The sequence below is a fragment of the Microcaecilia unicolor genome, chromosome 14, assembly GCF_901765095.1.
Source record: "Microcaecilia unicolor chromosome 14, aMicUni1.1, whole genome shotgun sequence".
Taxonomy (NCBI): Eukaryota; Metazoa; Chordata; class Amphibia; order Gymnophiona; family Siphonopidae; genus Microcaecilia; species Microcaecilia unicolor.
In genome coordinates, this window is record NC_044044.1 from 40,169,632 (window position 1) to 40,182,933 (window position 13,302).

General features: G+C 46.1%; 1 protein-coding gene across 1 annotated transcript; it reads right to left on the minus strand.

The window, feature by feature from the left end:
• Positions 1–6,891: 6,891 nt before the first annotated feature.
• MLLT11 (MLLT11 transcription factor 7 cofactor) lies at positions 6,892–11,856 on the minus strand. The gene is made up of 2 exons (XM_030187633.1): positions 11,741–11,856; positions 6,892–8,119 (listed from the first exon to the last, which is right to left on the minus strand). Exon 2 carries the CDS (start codon positions 8,102–8,104, stop codon positions 7,838–7,840), a length of 267 nt encoding a protein of 88 aa, XP_030043493.1. The 5' UTR covers positions 8,105–8,119; positions 11,741–11,856; the 3' UTR covers positions 6,892–7,837.
• Positions 11,857–13,302: the final 1,446 nt, after the last annotated feature.

A 13,302-nucleotide genomic window follows, 5' to 3' on the forward strand; every position in this document is an offset into this window, starting at 1 on the left:
AAAATATTTCATCATTCTACGTTCCTGGATTGTCTTGACACTTCCTTTTAGTGTTTTTACCATAAGATCATTGATGCAATGTTCTGGTTTTGTAAAGTGCTGTCCCACAGAGATAGCATCCGGAGATGGGAAGGTGGTAGAACGAGAGGACATGAAATGAGATTGAAGGGGGGCAGACTCACGAAAGATGTCAGGAAGTATTTTTTCACGGAGAGGGTGGTGGATGCTTGGAATGCCCTCCCGCGGGAGGTGGTGGAGATGAAAACGGTAACAGAATTCAAACATGCGTGGGATATGCATAAAGGAATCCTGTGCAAAAGGAATGGATCCTCAGAAGCTTAGCTAAAATTGGGTGGCGGAGCAGGTGGGGGGAAGAGGGGTTGGTGGTTCGGAGGCGAGAATAGGGGAGGGCAGACTTGTATGGTCTGTGCCAGAGCCAGTGATGGGAGGCGGGACAGGTGGTTCGGAGGCGGGAAAAACTGCTGGGCAGACTTGTACAGTCTGGGCCCTGGGAGGGACAGGTGCAAATCAAGGTAAGGTATACACATGAGTTTGTCTTGGGCAGACTGGATGGACCATGCAGGTCTTTTTCTGCCGTCGTCTACTATGTTACTATGTTACTATGGTCGGCACTGGCGTGTTTAACATTGTGCCTGTGTAAATTGAGCCGTCTTTAGCATCTGGCTTGTTTCTCCAATATAGCACTCTTCTTCACACTTTTTACAACTATGCGGTACTCTGTATTTCCAGAGCCAGTGTGCGCTGCGTGTGAATTCTTTATTTATTTGCTTCATTTGTATCCCACATTTTCCCACTTATTTGCAGGCTCAATGTGGTTTACATTATGCCACAATGGCGATCGCCATTAATGAAATTAAATGTTTAGATATTTTATACAATTAAGGTACATAAAATATCAGCTACATTGAGAGTAAATGAATAAATAATTCATATCAGGTATATGACATCAAGGACAAGGTATAACATACAGTAATAATAATGTGATTAAAGTAACCTAATAACAACAGTTCAATATTATGCACTTTCGCGCCTTTTTTCAGGTATTTTTTTAATATCCTGACAGTTTTCTTTGAGTGGATGCTTGATTTAAACCAGTTCTAATTTATAAGACCACTGACGCAGGTGGTTTCGCCAAAACAAGGACCGTGTCAGGTCTGATCAATAAACCACTGACTTGATGCCCTAGTCCTGAAGGCCCTTTGTACTTTTGTGTTCTTTCGGTGTGCTTTGGACTCCCTGTATCATAGTCTCTCAACTTCCAAAGTAGGGAAATAGCAGCATGATCAGAAAGGTGATGTTTAATGGCCTTAGTGGATAAATATTGGCTATCAAAACAGAATCTAATCTTGCATATGTGGCGTGTGGTGCTGAACAGTGTAATAGCTCAGGGTGGATTACATTCAGGTACAGTAGGTAATTTCCTGACCCCAAAGGGGTCTTAGGGGTCCTTTTACTAAGATGCGGACAAATGATTAGCAGACGTTAAGGAGCCCCTTTTACTAAGGTGCGTACGCGCTTACAGCAAGTGTCAAATTAGAACTACCACCTGGCTACCGCATGCCCCGGGCGGTAATTCTAATTTTGACGCATGTCCAAAATGCGCGGCAGAAAATAATTTCTATTTTCTACCGCATGGCGCTGACCGGGCGGTATTCGGGCAGTGTACACGCGCTGACGATTACCGCCTGGTTAATGCGTGAGACCTTACCGCTAAGTCAATGGGTGGCGGTAAGGTCTCAGGCCCAAAATAGACACGCGCCAAATCCATTTTCAGCTGAAAAAAAGGGGTCTTTTTTGCAGGAGGTGCGCTGAAAAATGGACCTGTGTGCATCCAATACACGCGACTATACAAGCACAGGCCATTTTTCGGCACGCCTGAGTAAAACGGCACCTAAATCTGTTAGCACGCTTTAATGAAAGAACCCTGAAGTTCGTACCCAAGGCTGCAGACAGTGAAGTGACCTGGCCAAGATGACAAGGGATCCTCTGGGCTTATATTGAGCTGCCTTGACTTCGGTTACTCTTTTTGCTTCAGACACATCCTGCAAAAGGCCATAGCATGCATCCATTATCCGCACCGTTGAAGAAATTGATCCTGATTCTACGTCAGAGTCTATTCCATTTTTCAGCTATACACTTAGCCATCTAGATTTTCAGGGGCAATGTCATAGCAGTGGTATAGCTATGTGGGGCCACGGGGGCCTGGGCCTCTCCCAAATGTGTGCTGTCACTAGTTTGGCTGGCGGGGGTCCCCAACCCTGCTCTCTCTTCCCCTCACATCCAGCACACTCCTTTTAGTGAAACTGAGAGCATGCCGAACGTGAAGGGAAGAAAGGGCAGCGGCACGGCGCAGGAGACCAGCGCTGGATGACAGCTGGTAGAGGTTGGGGACCCCCATCAGCTAAGGTATTTGCGGCAGCGATGCTTCAGCTGGCGGGGGTTGGGGATCCCTGCCAGCCAAGATGCACAGCGGTGGCAGGGTGGCGGACCAAAATGTGCCCCCCCCCTCCCACCTCGAGGTCCGTCTACGCCCCTGTTCATAGAATCCATTTATCTATGATTTGGTTAACGTTACAATAGTCACCGTTCTTCTGTGTTTTGCAGGCTGTTATCCAGTGGTTCACACATCCTTTGCTGCTCGTCTCTGCTGCTGATGTATTATGACTATATGGCACCTTGAGATATTGGTCCTCCAGAAAATAACTGATGTAATACAATTACTTCAAGTACAATTATGTTCATATTCCACAGAACAAACACACAAGATGACAGGAAAGAGCCTGGGAATGATACCCTCTACCCTATTCAGTTACGTATTTTCTTCTTTGGAAGGAAAGGATGGGAATAAGCTTATGAATTTCTGAACAGAAGGTCAGCATTCCACAGGAGGTATCAGCTTGAGGAAAACTAGCTTTAAATGTTGAAATGAGCACATAAATACCCACAAAATATCTAATTGCATTTTCTTTTTATTTAGCTTTCCTTTCAAAATGCTTTCCTCCTTCTCCCCCATGATTTCCATGGTTTTGTGGCAAAATTCTTAGTGCGGACAGCACCAAAACAAAAAAAGACATTCACCAGTTTAATCCATTGCCCTGAAACATTCAGCAGATTTGACGGTTCAATACTGGTACAATTTTTCAAGACAAGTCATTTGTTAATTCACATTTTCACCATTTAACACTGTAGCTCAGTGGCTGGTTGCCCTGTTATGTCCTCTTATATTGTCAAGATCCATTGAAGTTCTCTACAAACACATCTATTTCATCACTTTAGAGGAGATGAGAAATAGGATAGGAAGTAAACCTTTGTGTATAGAAAAAAATTATAAGAATAAAAGCAGGGCTTTTTTGAGGGGGCACTGAGTATCCACACCTTTTCCATTGTCTGCTAAAATTGACCCATGGACCTCTAATGAAAGAGCTCAGGCTCTACACACCAATTCTGCCTTGTCATAGATTCTGTGACTGGTTGCAGGGGACCTGGGTCCCTCAGTGATCACCCCACCCCTGAAGGGTGATCTGGCATTTGAGTATCGGCACCTTTTCTCCACAGTCAGCATCATCTCTACAAACAGCCACAGGAAGTAGAAAAAAGTGCAGGAAGTGAAGATAAAAGACACAAAATACGCTCAAGGCAACGTACAGTAGGCAGGTCCCTCTCCAAGAGAGCTTACACTGAAGCGACTTGCCTAGGGTCACAAGGAGCATCAGTGAAAGAAGCAGGTATACATCTTGATTCCCTGGTCTTCAACCCTCTGATGTAAGCACTAGGCTAGGTTTGGGCACTTTGCTTCCACCATGTTGAATTCTGGCCTGGAGTTCTGCTTCCTCAATTTCTATACTTTCATCTTAAGGAAAGGGATGATAAATAAGTCCAAGAATACCGCAAAGCCTCTGTATCGCTCCATGCATGCGACCTCGCCTCGAGTATCGCGTTCAGCTCTGGTCACCGTATCTCAAAACAAGATATAGCGGAATTAGAAAAGGTTCAAAGAAGAACGACCAAAATGATAAAGGGGATGGAACTCCTCTCGAACCAGGTAATAACTAGAAATAAAACAAAACAGAGACAAGAAAATAAGATGGTACCTTGACTGGACTAACTTTTTTTGATTAGCTTTCGAAGGTCACCCTTCTTTCTTCAAAGCTAAAAATGTATTAAGTTAGAAGTTAGTCCAATAAAAAAGGTATCATCTTATTTTTCTTTTCTCTGTTTGGATTTATTTATTACTAGCCGTTGAGCCCGTAAAAACGGGCTGGTATTGGGGTTTTCCTTCCCCTCCCCTCGGCCCGGGCCCTCTCTTCGCCTCTAAACTTATACATCCATTTGCCGAACGCAGCAACGCACATCGGCTCAGCTGCCGTGGGTGGGCCCTTCCTTCTCTGCCTGTGGCCCCGCCCTCCCGTGACGTTACGTCAGCGAGGGCGGGACACAGGCAGAGAAGGAAGGGGCAGCTGAGCTGATGTGCGTTGCTGCGTTCGGCGAATGGATGTGTAAGTTCAGAAGCGAAGAGAGGGCCTGGGCCGGGTGGAGGGGTGGCGGCGACTCTGAGTGGGGGGGGGAGCGGTAGCAACCTCAGCGGCGCAGTTTCCCTCTCTGTCCCGCCCCCCCCTCCCGTCATCACGTATTGACGCGGGGGCGGGACAGAGAGGGAAGTCTCTACTGCGGTCACTCGCCATTTATATGTTTGATTATTATTAATGATATTTTACCCCACATTAGGCCGAGAGTGACTCAGGTTCAATGTGGCTTACATAGCAAACAGCTAAATGAAAGATACATTGTAAGAATACATAAACAGATTTTAAAAAGTACAACATATAATACTGTAACACTGGCTTAATAAATCAGAGTTAACATATGTGGTTAATTAACCCAGGTGCAACTTTTCATAAGTGGACTAACACAGCTACCACATCACTCTCGTGTGAGGAAAGGCTAAAGAGGTTAGGGCTCTTCAGCTTGGAAAAGCTACAGCTGAGGGGGGATATGATTGAGGTCTACAGAATCCTGAGTGGTGTAGAACGAGTACAAGTGAATCGATTTTTCACTCTTTCTAAAAGTGCAAAGACTAGTGGACACTCAATGAAGTTACATGGAAATACATTAAAAACAAACTGGAGGCCATTTTTTTTTTTTCACTTAATGAATACTTAAGCTGCGGAACTTGCTGCCAGAGGATACAGTAACAGCGGTTAGCGTATCTGGGTTTAAAAAAAGGTTTGGACAAGTTCCTGGAGGAAAAGTCCATAGTCTGTTATTGAGATACACATGGGGAAGCCACTGCTTGCCCTAGGATTGGTAGCATGGAATGATGCTACTATCTGGATTTCTGCCAGGTACTTGTGACCCGGATTGGCCACTGTTGGAAGCAGGATACCAGGCTAGATGGACCTTTGGTCTGACCCAGTATGGTTATTCTTATGTTCTTATGAAAGACACTAAGAAACACACTAACAGTTCTGACTGACTGCTGTAAGAGAAACCTACAAAAAAGTCCCTTGACAGCAGTGCAACCCATCAAATAATACACAACGTAAGTTGTATGCCATTGTATTCACCTCCTCTTTCGTTTCATACCTACAGAATGCTGTGCTCTAGTATCCAAACCTCATGCAGGATAACAGCTGAAAAATAGCTTGGAATGGACCTCTCTCTCGTTTTACTGAGACACAGCAGGTATGCTACACCTGGCAGACAGGGCCCCCGAGAGCCCAAGCCGGGCCTGAGGCAAACAATCTTGAGAGTGCCCCTGGGCCCCCTTGCAGAGTCCCCCCCCCCCCCCCCCCGGCAGTAGCATACTGCTTGGTCAATCTGTCTTCTGCTCCTGTGTGCCGGGTTATCACATTAACTGTGCTCTGCCGGCCGGGCGCAGGTCTTTCCTTCTTGCTGCGTCCCCTCCCGCCTATGTGGAAATAGGAAGTACCTCACACAGGAGGCAACATGGTGGGTACAGCAGAGTTGACGTGATAATGCAATAATCCGGCACACAGGAGCAGGAGACTAATCCATCCTTCTGCCTGTGCCTGCCAAAGGAAGCCTGAAGAAAGCAGCTATTGCCAGGGAATCTTGCCCCTGTAGGCAGGCACGTGTTTATCCCCAAACACATTAAGTAAAATAATGGCAATACAGTAAATCATTCTCATCACCATAACTAAATGAATAAAAGCATAAGCTAAACACATTTCCCATATATATGTTGTTTTGGACAAATTCATCGTTTGGCAGTGTTCCACTGGGGTGACGTCTGTGGTATGTTAGGAAGCAGAGGGAAGGGACATGCAGATGTATCAAGCTTTGCTCCAGGGTGAAACCTGCTCCAGATTTAACAATAAAAGTTATCCCGCTATATACTGCAGGAGAATTAAAAAAAAAACACCAGAGCAATATAATCAAATGCATCTCCCATAACAAAAAAAAAATCAGGCATCGCTGTACAATGTTTGTCCTGCACCAGTACCTACATCTCATTTTCAATCTGTTTACAGGCTGAGGGGTCCTTTTACTAAGCTGCGGTAAAAGGGGGCCTGTGCTAGAATCAGCACGTCTTTTTGACACGCACTGAGACCCTCCCCCTTTTTACCGCAGCGGGTAAAAGGCTGTCTTTTTTTTTTTTTTTAAGAAACGGCCATGCGGTAAATGAACCACTTACCGCGCTGCGGAGCCAGTGGCGTAGCCAAGGGTGGGCCTGGATGGGCCCAGGCCCACCCAGTAGCAGTACACCTATGATGTGGCTGGCAGGGATCCCCAAGCCCCACCAGCCGAAAACTCCCAACAACCGTCCCTCCCGCATAACAGCCTTCCTTCTGATGTATTCCTGCCTATGCGGAAACAGGAAGTTGCATCAGAGGGAAGACTGTGGGGCCAACATGAGCAGTGTGTATTAGTTGCTGCTCGCTGCTGGTGAAAATCTGCTATTTAAAAGGTATGCGGGGTAGGGGGGATTTTTGAGAGACCAAGTGGCATGCAGGCAAGAGAGTGAGAGACCAAATCACTTGTGGGACAGGGTGGAGTTCTAATGCCCACCCATCTTGGGCCCAGGCCCAACCAAATGTGGGTGTCTGGCTACGCCCCTGGAGGCGGTAAGGGCTCAGGCGGTAATCTGGAGGCGCACTGCCCATTTACCGCCGGTTCCGTTCCGGGGCTACAAAAATCTCAAATATTTGGGGGTGGGAATTACCGCCGGGCTCCTGTAGCAGTTCCGAATTGGCACACGGCAAGCCTGTTGCTGCATGTCAACCCTTTAAGTAGAAGTTCCCTTATGTTAAGAAAAATATACTGGATATTGGGGAGGGAGCACGAGTTCCAGTTGTTGAAAGACGGTAGATCAAGTGACAAAAACACGAAACATCAGAGCCACCCTGATTCAAATCTGATAATGCAGCAGAAACAGCTCAACTGACCATATGACTGACCCGCTGCGGAAACGACCTGCTAAATCTGAGGGAGAAAGGATAGCCTGCTGCTACTGAGGGCCTGGTAGAGCAGAGCTGAAGGCAAGTCCGGTCTGAGATGGGCTTTTTTCTGGCTAACAAGAATATACATGTTGGCCTGACATGCCGTTTAAGCTGGGGGGACTTCTGCAATAAAAGGGGAAACTGGGGGAAAGGGAGACCAGATGAATCCAGCCTCTTCCAGTGTACGAATGCCCTGTATGGGAGTCACAGAGAAAATACACATTGAGGGAAAAACGTTTGAATCCAACTAAGGAGGACCACTTCAAATAAACGGAGAGCAAAGCCTTCCACTGAGATTCATTCGCACAGACCTAGCTGACAAGGAAAAGAACTGGCGATCGGGTTAGGATCAAGCATTACATCAAATCAAACTGAAAGGAGTCCAGGCTAACTATGGGTGCTCTCCAGAAATTGAAGGTGCTGTACTGCAGAAGGCTGTCCTCTTCCCTGGGACTCGCCAGGCCTGCTTCTCTCTGACCTCCGGAGAGTTTGAAGCCATCCCTCTCTTTGAGCGCCGATGAGCCTGACAATCCGAGCCCTTCAAGCTCGGTGGGGTCCAGGTCTGGAATAGGAAGCTTCCAGAAGAGAAAGGAGTCATACTGGCTGCTCAGGGTATCCAGCATTTTGTTTTGAGTTCCCTTTAAATGAAAAGAAAATAGAAATCTGATTACATTAGCACAGTCCTGGGTGTTCTTTACCTTTCAAGCAGGCCTGAGACCTCCCCCCCCCCCCCCCCCCCACACCATATATTGGGGTTACAGTCACTTCCTCTAGAAAGCCACTGGTATTTTCACAACCATAGAGCAAGTCGCATCCCCTTTAACAAAATTACAGCTCTTTAGAAAACAAACTTTGGAGCAAGGGAAATGGGCATTCTGGGCGAACCTTCAGCCTTACACTCCCTCCCCCCACCTCGATTACCATCATTTTCAGGCCAGTCATGATACATAATAAGGGCAATTTCCAAAAGTCATTTGCCTGGGTCGAGTCGAGTGTATATTTAAATAAAGAGATTGTTCCTAACCTACGTCGCCTACTGGTGTTGTTCAAGAGCCTACTCCTCCTGCTCCCCCTTTTCTCAAATTCTACTTTTCGTAGGAATTTGTGTACCTCCACCCTCGTGGTGGTTTGGCTTGCTATTTGAAAATTGCCTACCCTTCCCTGTAGATAAAAGTAGCACCAATAGTTCTTGGAGTTGGGGTCGCTGTCGGATCTGTCGTTTTACTTCGACTGCAGTTGCTGCCTTAGATGATTGTCTAGTCTTGCCTAATGGGTAAGCCAGTCCTCTCAAGAGCTTTCTACTCTTTTCTGGGAAGGGAATCCATTTTCCATGAGTAATGCTTAGCTAGATGTGACCTGAAAGATCCCAGTGTCAGATCCCAGCTGTCACTTGAGGCTTTCTCTTCTTCCAAAGAGTTCTAGAAATTACCCTAGGGGTTTGCATGGAAGAAACTGAATTCAATTCTGACAAATATTTATTTCTGTCCTGAAGCAAAGTAATCCCAGCCTTTTGGTTTCAAAGCATTTAACGAGGATGCGGGCATGGGAGGGAATGCGGCTTCTCTCAACAGAAGGAGGACGCTGAGGGCTCAGTCTGAGTAGGGTCACCTGGAGGAACTGCATGGGCGAGTTGTCTAGGGAGTGGAGTGTAGACGACACAAAAACAAGACAACAGCCTGAAACTACTTTCCAGCAGATTGAAAACAAATCAGAATGTGTTGGTTTTTTAACGCAGCACATAATTAAACTGTGGAATCTGTTTCAGAAAGATTTGGTCTAGGTAACCAACATAGCGGGATTCAGAAGATGGTGGACAAGTTCCTGGAGGAAAAGTGCATACAAACTTATTAGCCAAGTAGAAGTGGGAGAGCCAATGTTCATCCCTGGAAAAGGGCTACGAGAAATGGATCTGCTTTTTGGGATCTGCCAGGTACTGGAACCCAGACTAGCCACTGTCAAAGCCAGGATGCTGGGCTCAAAGGACCTTGGTGTGACTGAGTATGGCATTCTTTATGTTCTTAGAGAAAAGGGTGAAATTAGACATGGGGAAAAAAAGAGACGCAATGAACTCTAGCAAAATGTTGCTAATGCTAATGTTTCTGGGTAGCTATTGAGGCCAGGCACACAATCTTTCCTCCTGCAAAAATTCAGTGACTAGGGGAAGTTGTTGAAATTGGGGTCCAATGTTTTTATTTGCACACAGGGCGTGCTTGGGTAGATCTTCATAGGCCCAGATTTGAGTTGTTGAAATTGGGGAGCCATGTTTTTTATTTGTGATCAAGGCATTCTTGGGTGGGTCTCCACAAGCCCAGATTCGACTTGTTGAAGTTGGGGAGCCATGTTTTCTATTTGTGACCAGGGCATTCTTGGGTGGGTCTCCACAGGCCCAAATTCGACTTGTTGAAGTTGGGGAGACATGTTGTTTATTTGTGACCAGGGCATTCTTGGGTGGGTCTCCACAGGCCCAGATTCGAGTTGTTGAAGTTGGGGAGCCACGTTTTCTATTTGTGACCAAGGCATGCCTGGGTGGATCTCCATAGGTCCAGATTCACGCATAGGCAACTATTTAGGATTCCACGTTTGTGAGGGCACTCAAATACCTTGGCTAACCAAAGTGAAACCTCCTCACCCCAGCAGTCTCCAGTTCTGCCTACGGGTCCTAACCTCTTAAATCTGGCCCTGAATAGGAGCCATCTTTTCAAAATGGTTGGGGGTGGTGCTATACCTAATGTAAATTACACCTCCCTGGACACAGTCAAAGAGTTTGCTCAATATTGGGGGTATCAAGCACCCACAACACCTACAGAGCTCTGGGGCTCTATCCTGTGAAACATGGAACAGGGAAGCAAATCTCTGTGCCGAGCCGAGATGAACTAGCTTGACAGTCTCTGCCGTTTTCATTGCTATGTGGGAAGCAAACAGCAGGGATGAATATTTCATGTATTTTCATTTGTAGAGCTCAGGAATTCTTCAGACGTGAGGCTGTGAAACAGATAATGGATCTGGACTGACCTCTGTTATATGTAGGCCATACACATCTGTGCTTCTTTTATTTATGGTTCAGACTCAGCCCCGCTCTCAGGATTTTCCCCTTAAAGATGGTGTGTTTTGTACTTTATAAAGTCAATGTATTGTGTTATTGCAGAGCTAGTGGGAATCTATCCTGCTAAGTGTTGTCTGAGAGCCCCACCTTCTCTGCCTCCGATCCATAATATGCACCTATACACCGTCAGCCCCCCCATGTCAGGCCTATGAGCTGGAAATAAATTATGTCTGTCTGCCAATGGCCACACCCTGCAGAATAAGGTCCTGTATTCTCTCCCCCTCCCCCATCCCCACCTTCTGTTTCTTCTTGGCCTCGGTTCTGTGTAATGGCTTCCTTTAATTCAGGGCTGCCCAGATTTGTTCGGGGTTAAGGGAAGTGGCTCCAATCTATCCAAATATACCTCCTGCAAACCTCAGGGGCTGTGGGGTCAGTAGGAGAGGTATGAGAAGACTTGGTCAACCCTGCCATCCCCCTCCCAACAGTCTATGCTTGCATCTATTCAGTCCCCCTCATTTGCTCCTCAGCTCTAATACAAATCCTACACTGGCATTTCTGTGAGGTTTTTTTTCTCCTGTTCCTCCTAAAGTCTTCCTGTTAGGAATAACTGAAATGTGTCGGATAGTCTGCTTAGCACAGACACCATTCCAGCGATATCGGATTACCAGTTCATCCAATTATAGCAGGTTACCCAAGCCCCCAGTCACAGCATGATACCAGTATATCCCCAAGCAGGGAAATGTGCTTATATTGCACGATAAGCATTTACAAATAATGACCGCAATCATTGATGGGATCCAGCAGGTCAATAGATCCAGATGTTATCACAACAGCTGGCCCAAATTCAAACAAAGGTGGTACTTTACAGCCTCTAAATGTAACATAGACCGGCATGTTTGAAATAGCATCTCCTGTGTTTGGGGGGGGGGGGGGGGGGGGAGGTCAGGTTAAAGTCAGGCATCTCCAGGACACAAAACAATTTTCTCACTGAGGAACTGATTTACTAAAACCCTCTTTCCCCCATTCTGTCTATGGAAATGTAGCTTTAGCAAGTCAGGCTCTGAGAATAATGAAGCCCACTGAGAACAGCAAACAGAAACCCTAATCTGCCATGATAGATGCAGCTCGGAGAGGTGCCTGGCAGGCTTTAATCGTCTTACCAGAAAAAAAAGCAAACCTGAAATATTTTGAGATTTGTGTCCCAAAGGCTGCTTACCTGGGAGGGGATGCCCGGCTTCTGAAGATAATATCTGGGGAGATCCCTCTCTGTCAACTTGTCTTGCTGGAGCTGGGAGGTGGCTGCAGCAGTTCCTCTGCCCTGCTTTGTCTGTGTCTCTCCGCAGTGCAGCCCCTCATCAGATATATAATTACCCCCCACCCAGCTTGCGAGGGATTCTGGGCCGAGGATGATTCAGCCTTCCTATTCTGTTTGGTCACATGCCCTTGCCCTGCTGCACCTTTTTAGGGGTTGTATCCTCAGTCTCTTTAATGCATATTGTTGGCATTCTCACTGAGATATCTGCATAATGAGTCTGAATCTTTTCAGCATTTCTTCTTACATTGAAAAAGCATCTTCAAATGTTTATGTTTATAAAAATAAAAAACATTTGCCTTACCACCCTTCTTCTCAAATCCCATTATTATGACTGAATTTTCTTTTAGCTGTCTGAGCAGTGGAAATCCATTCAGCCTCTGCCTTTGATATGGGTGATTATGTGGTCACCCCACTTGCCCTGAAATCCTCTGCAGACTGGCACTGCATATACTGAAAGCTGATGGGTCCATCTGTAACAGGGTAGATGAGGGTGCAGAGAAACCAGCACGGCCCAGCTAGTCTGCCCAGTAAGATGCAGAGAAGCCAAGGGTGAACCACCCCCAAAAGTGAGATTTATCGCACCAAGAAAAGAGTGAGATTTTTGAAACGGTACATCCAGGGTATAAATCTAGAATGATTTAAGTGTACTATATTGCTTTGCAAATGAACCAAGGCAGAAGTAAATGATACAGGCTTTTCTTTGCAGCCTGTGAAAGAATACAGACAAAGGTGGGGAGCGATTTGGGTAAATTGCTTGAGCTGAAAATTGTCTTCCCATCCTGTAGTTAAAAGCATGTACATTGACTTCCGAGCTCATGTAGTTGCAGAAAAGGGACAGGGCAAGGGGAAGCAGAAGACAGGAAGCTGTGCTCAGATCACTTCCTACTGGCTGGACCACTTGGTTTACTTCCCTCTCATGAAAACAGTGATCCGGGTCGGTAGTGAAGCTCTGATAAGTGAGAAATGGGGTTCAAAGAGTGAGAAAGCTTTCAAATGAGTGTCACACATGCCTGATGAGTGAGACCTGGCATCTCTGAAGGTGGGTAGAGTTATAACTCCTGCTGCACGCAGGTTACCCATCCTATGCCTTTGTTTAGGGTTATAAATAATAAAGGTAATCAATAGAAATTGGACTAACCACATCTCTCTACTCAAGATGGGTTATAAATAGAAATAACCCCCTCCCCCAACAAAGAAAGAAAAGACGATGACGCCTTTGTTATTGGACTAACTTAATACGGGTTTTTTTTACTAGCTTTTGAAGGCCAGAACCTTCTTCCTCAGGTCAGGATGGAAACTAGATTTTGGAACAACAATTTCTCTCCCTAAGTCTATGTTTACATGGCAACCTTTATTCTGGCGCCTCTAAATGAAATCTCAGTAAGGAAAGCATTACTCCTGAAGCATGGCAGGAATTAAACAGAAAACTTCAGGCTGGCTGCTGGAGTGCTCGGTCCATAAAT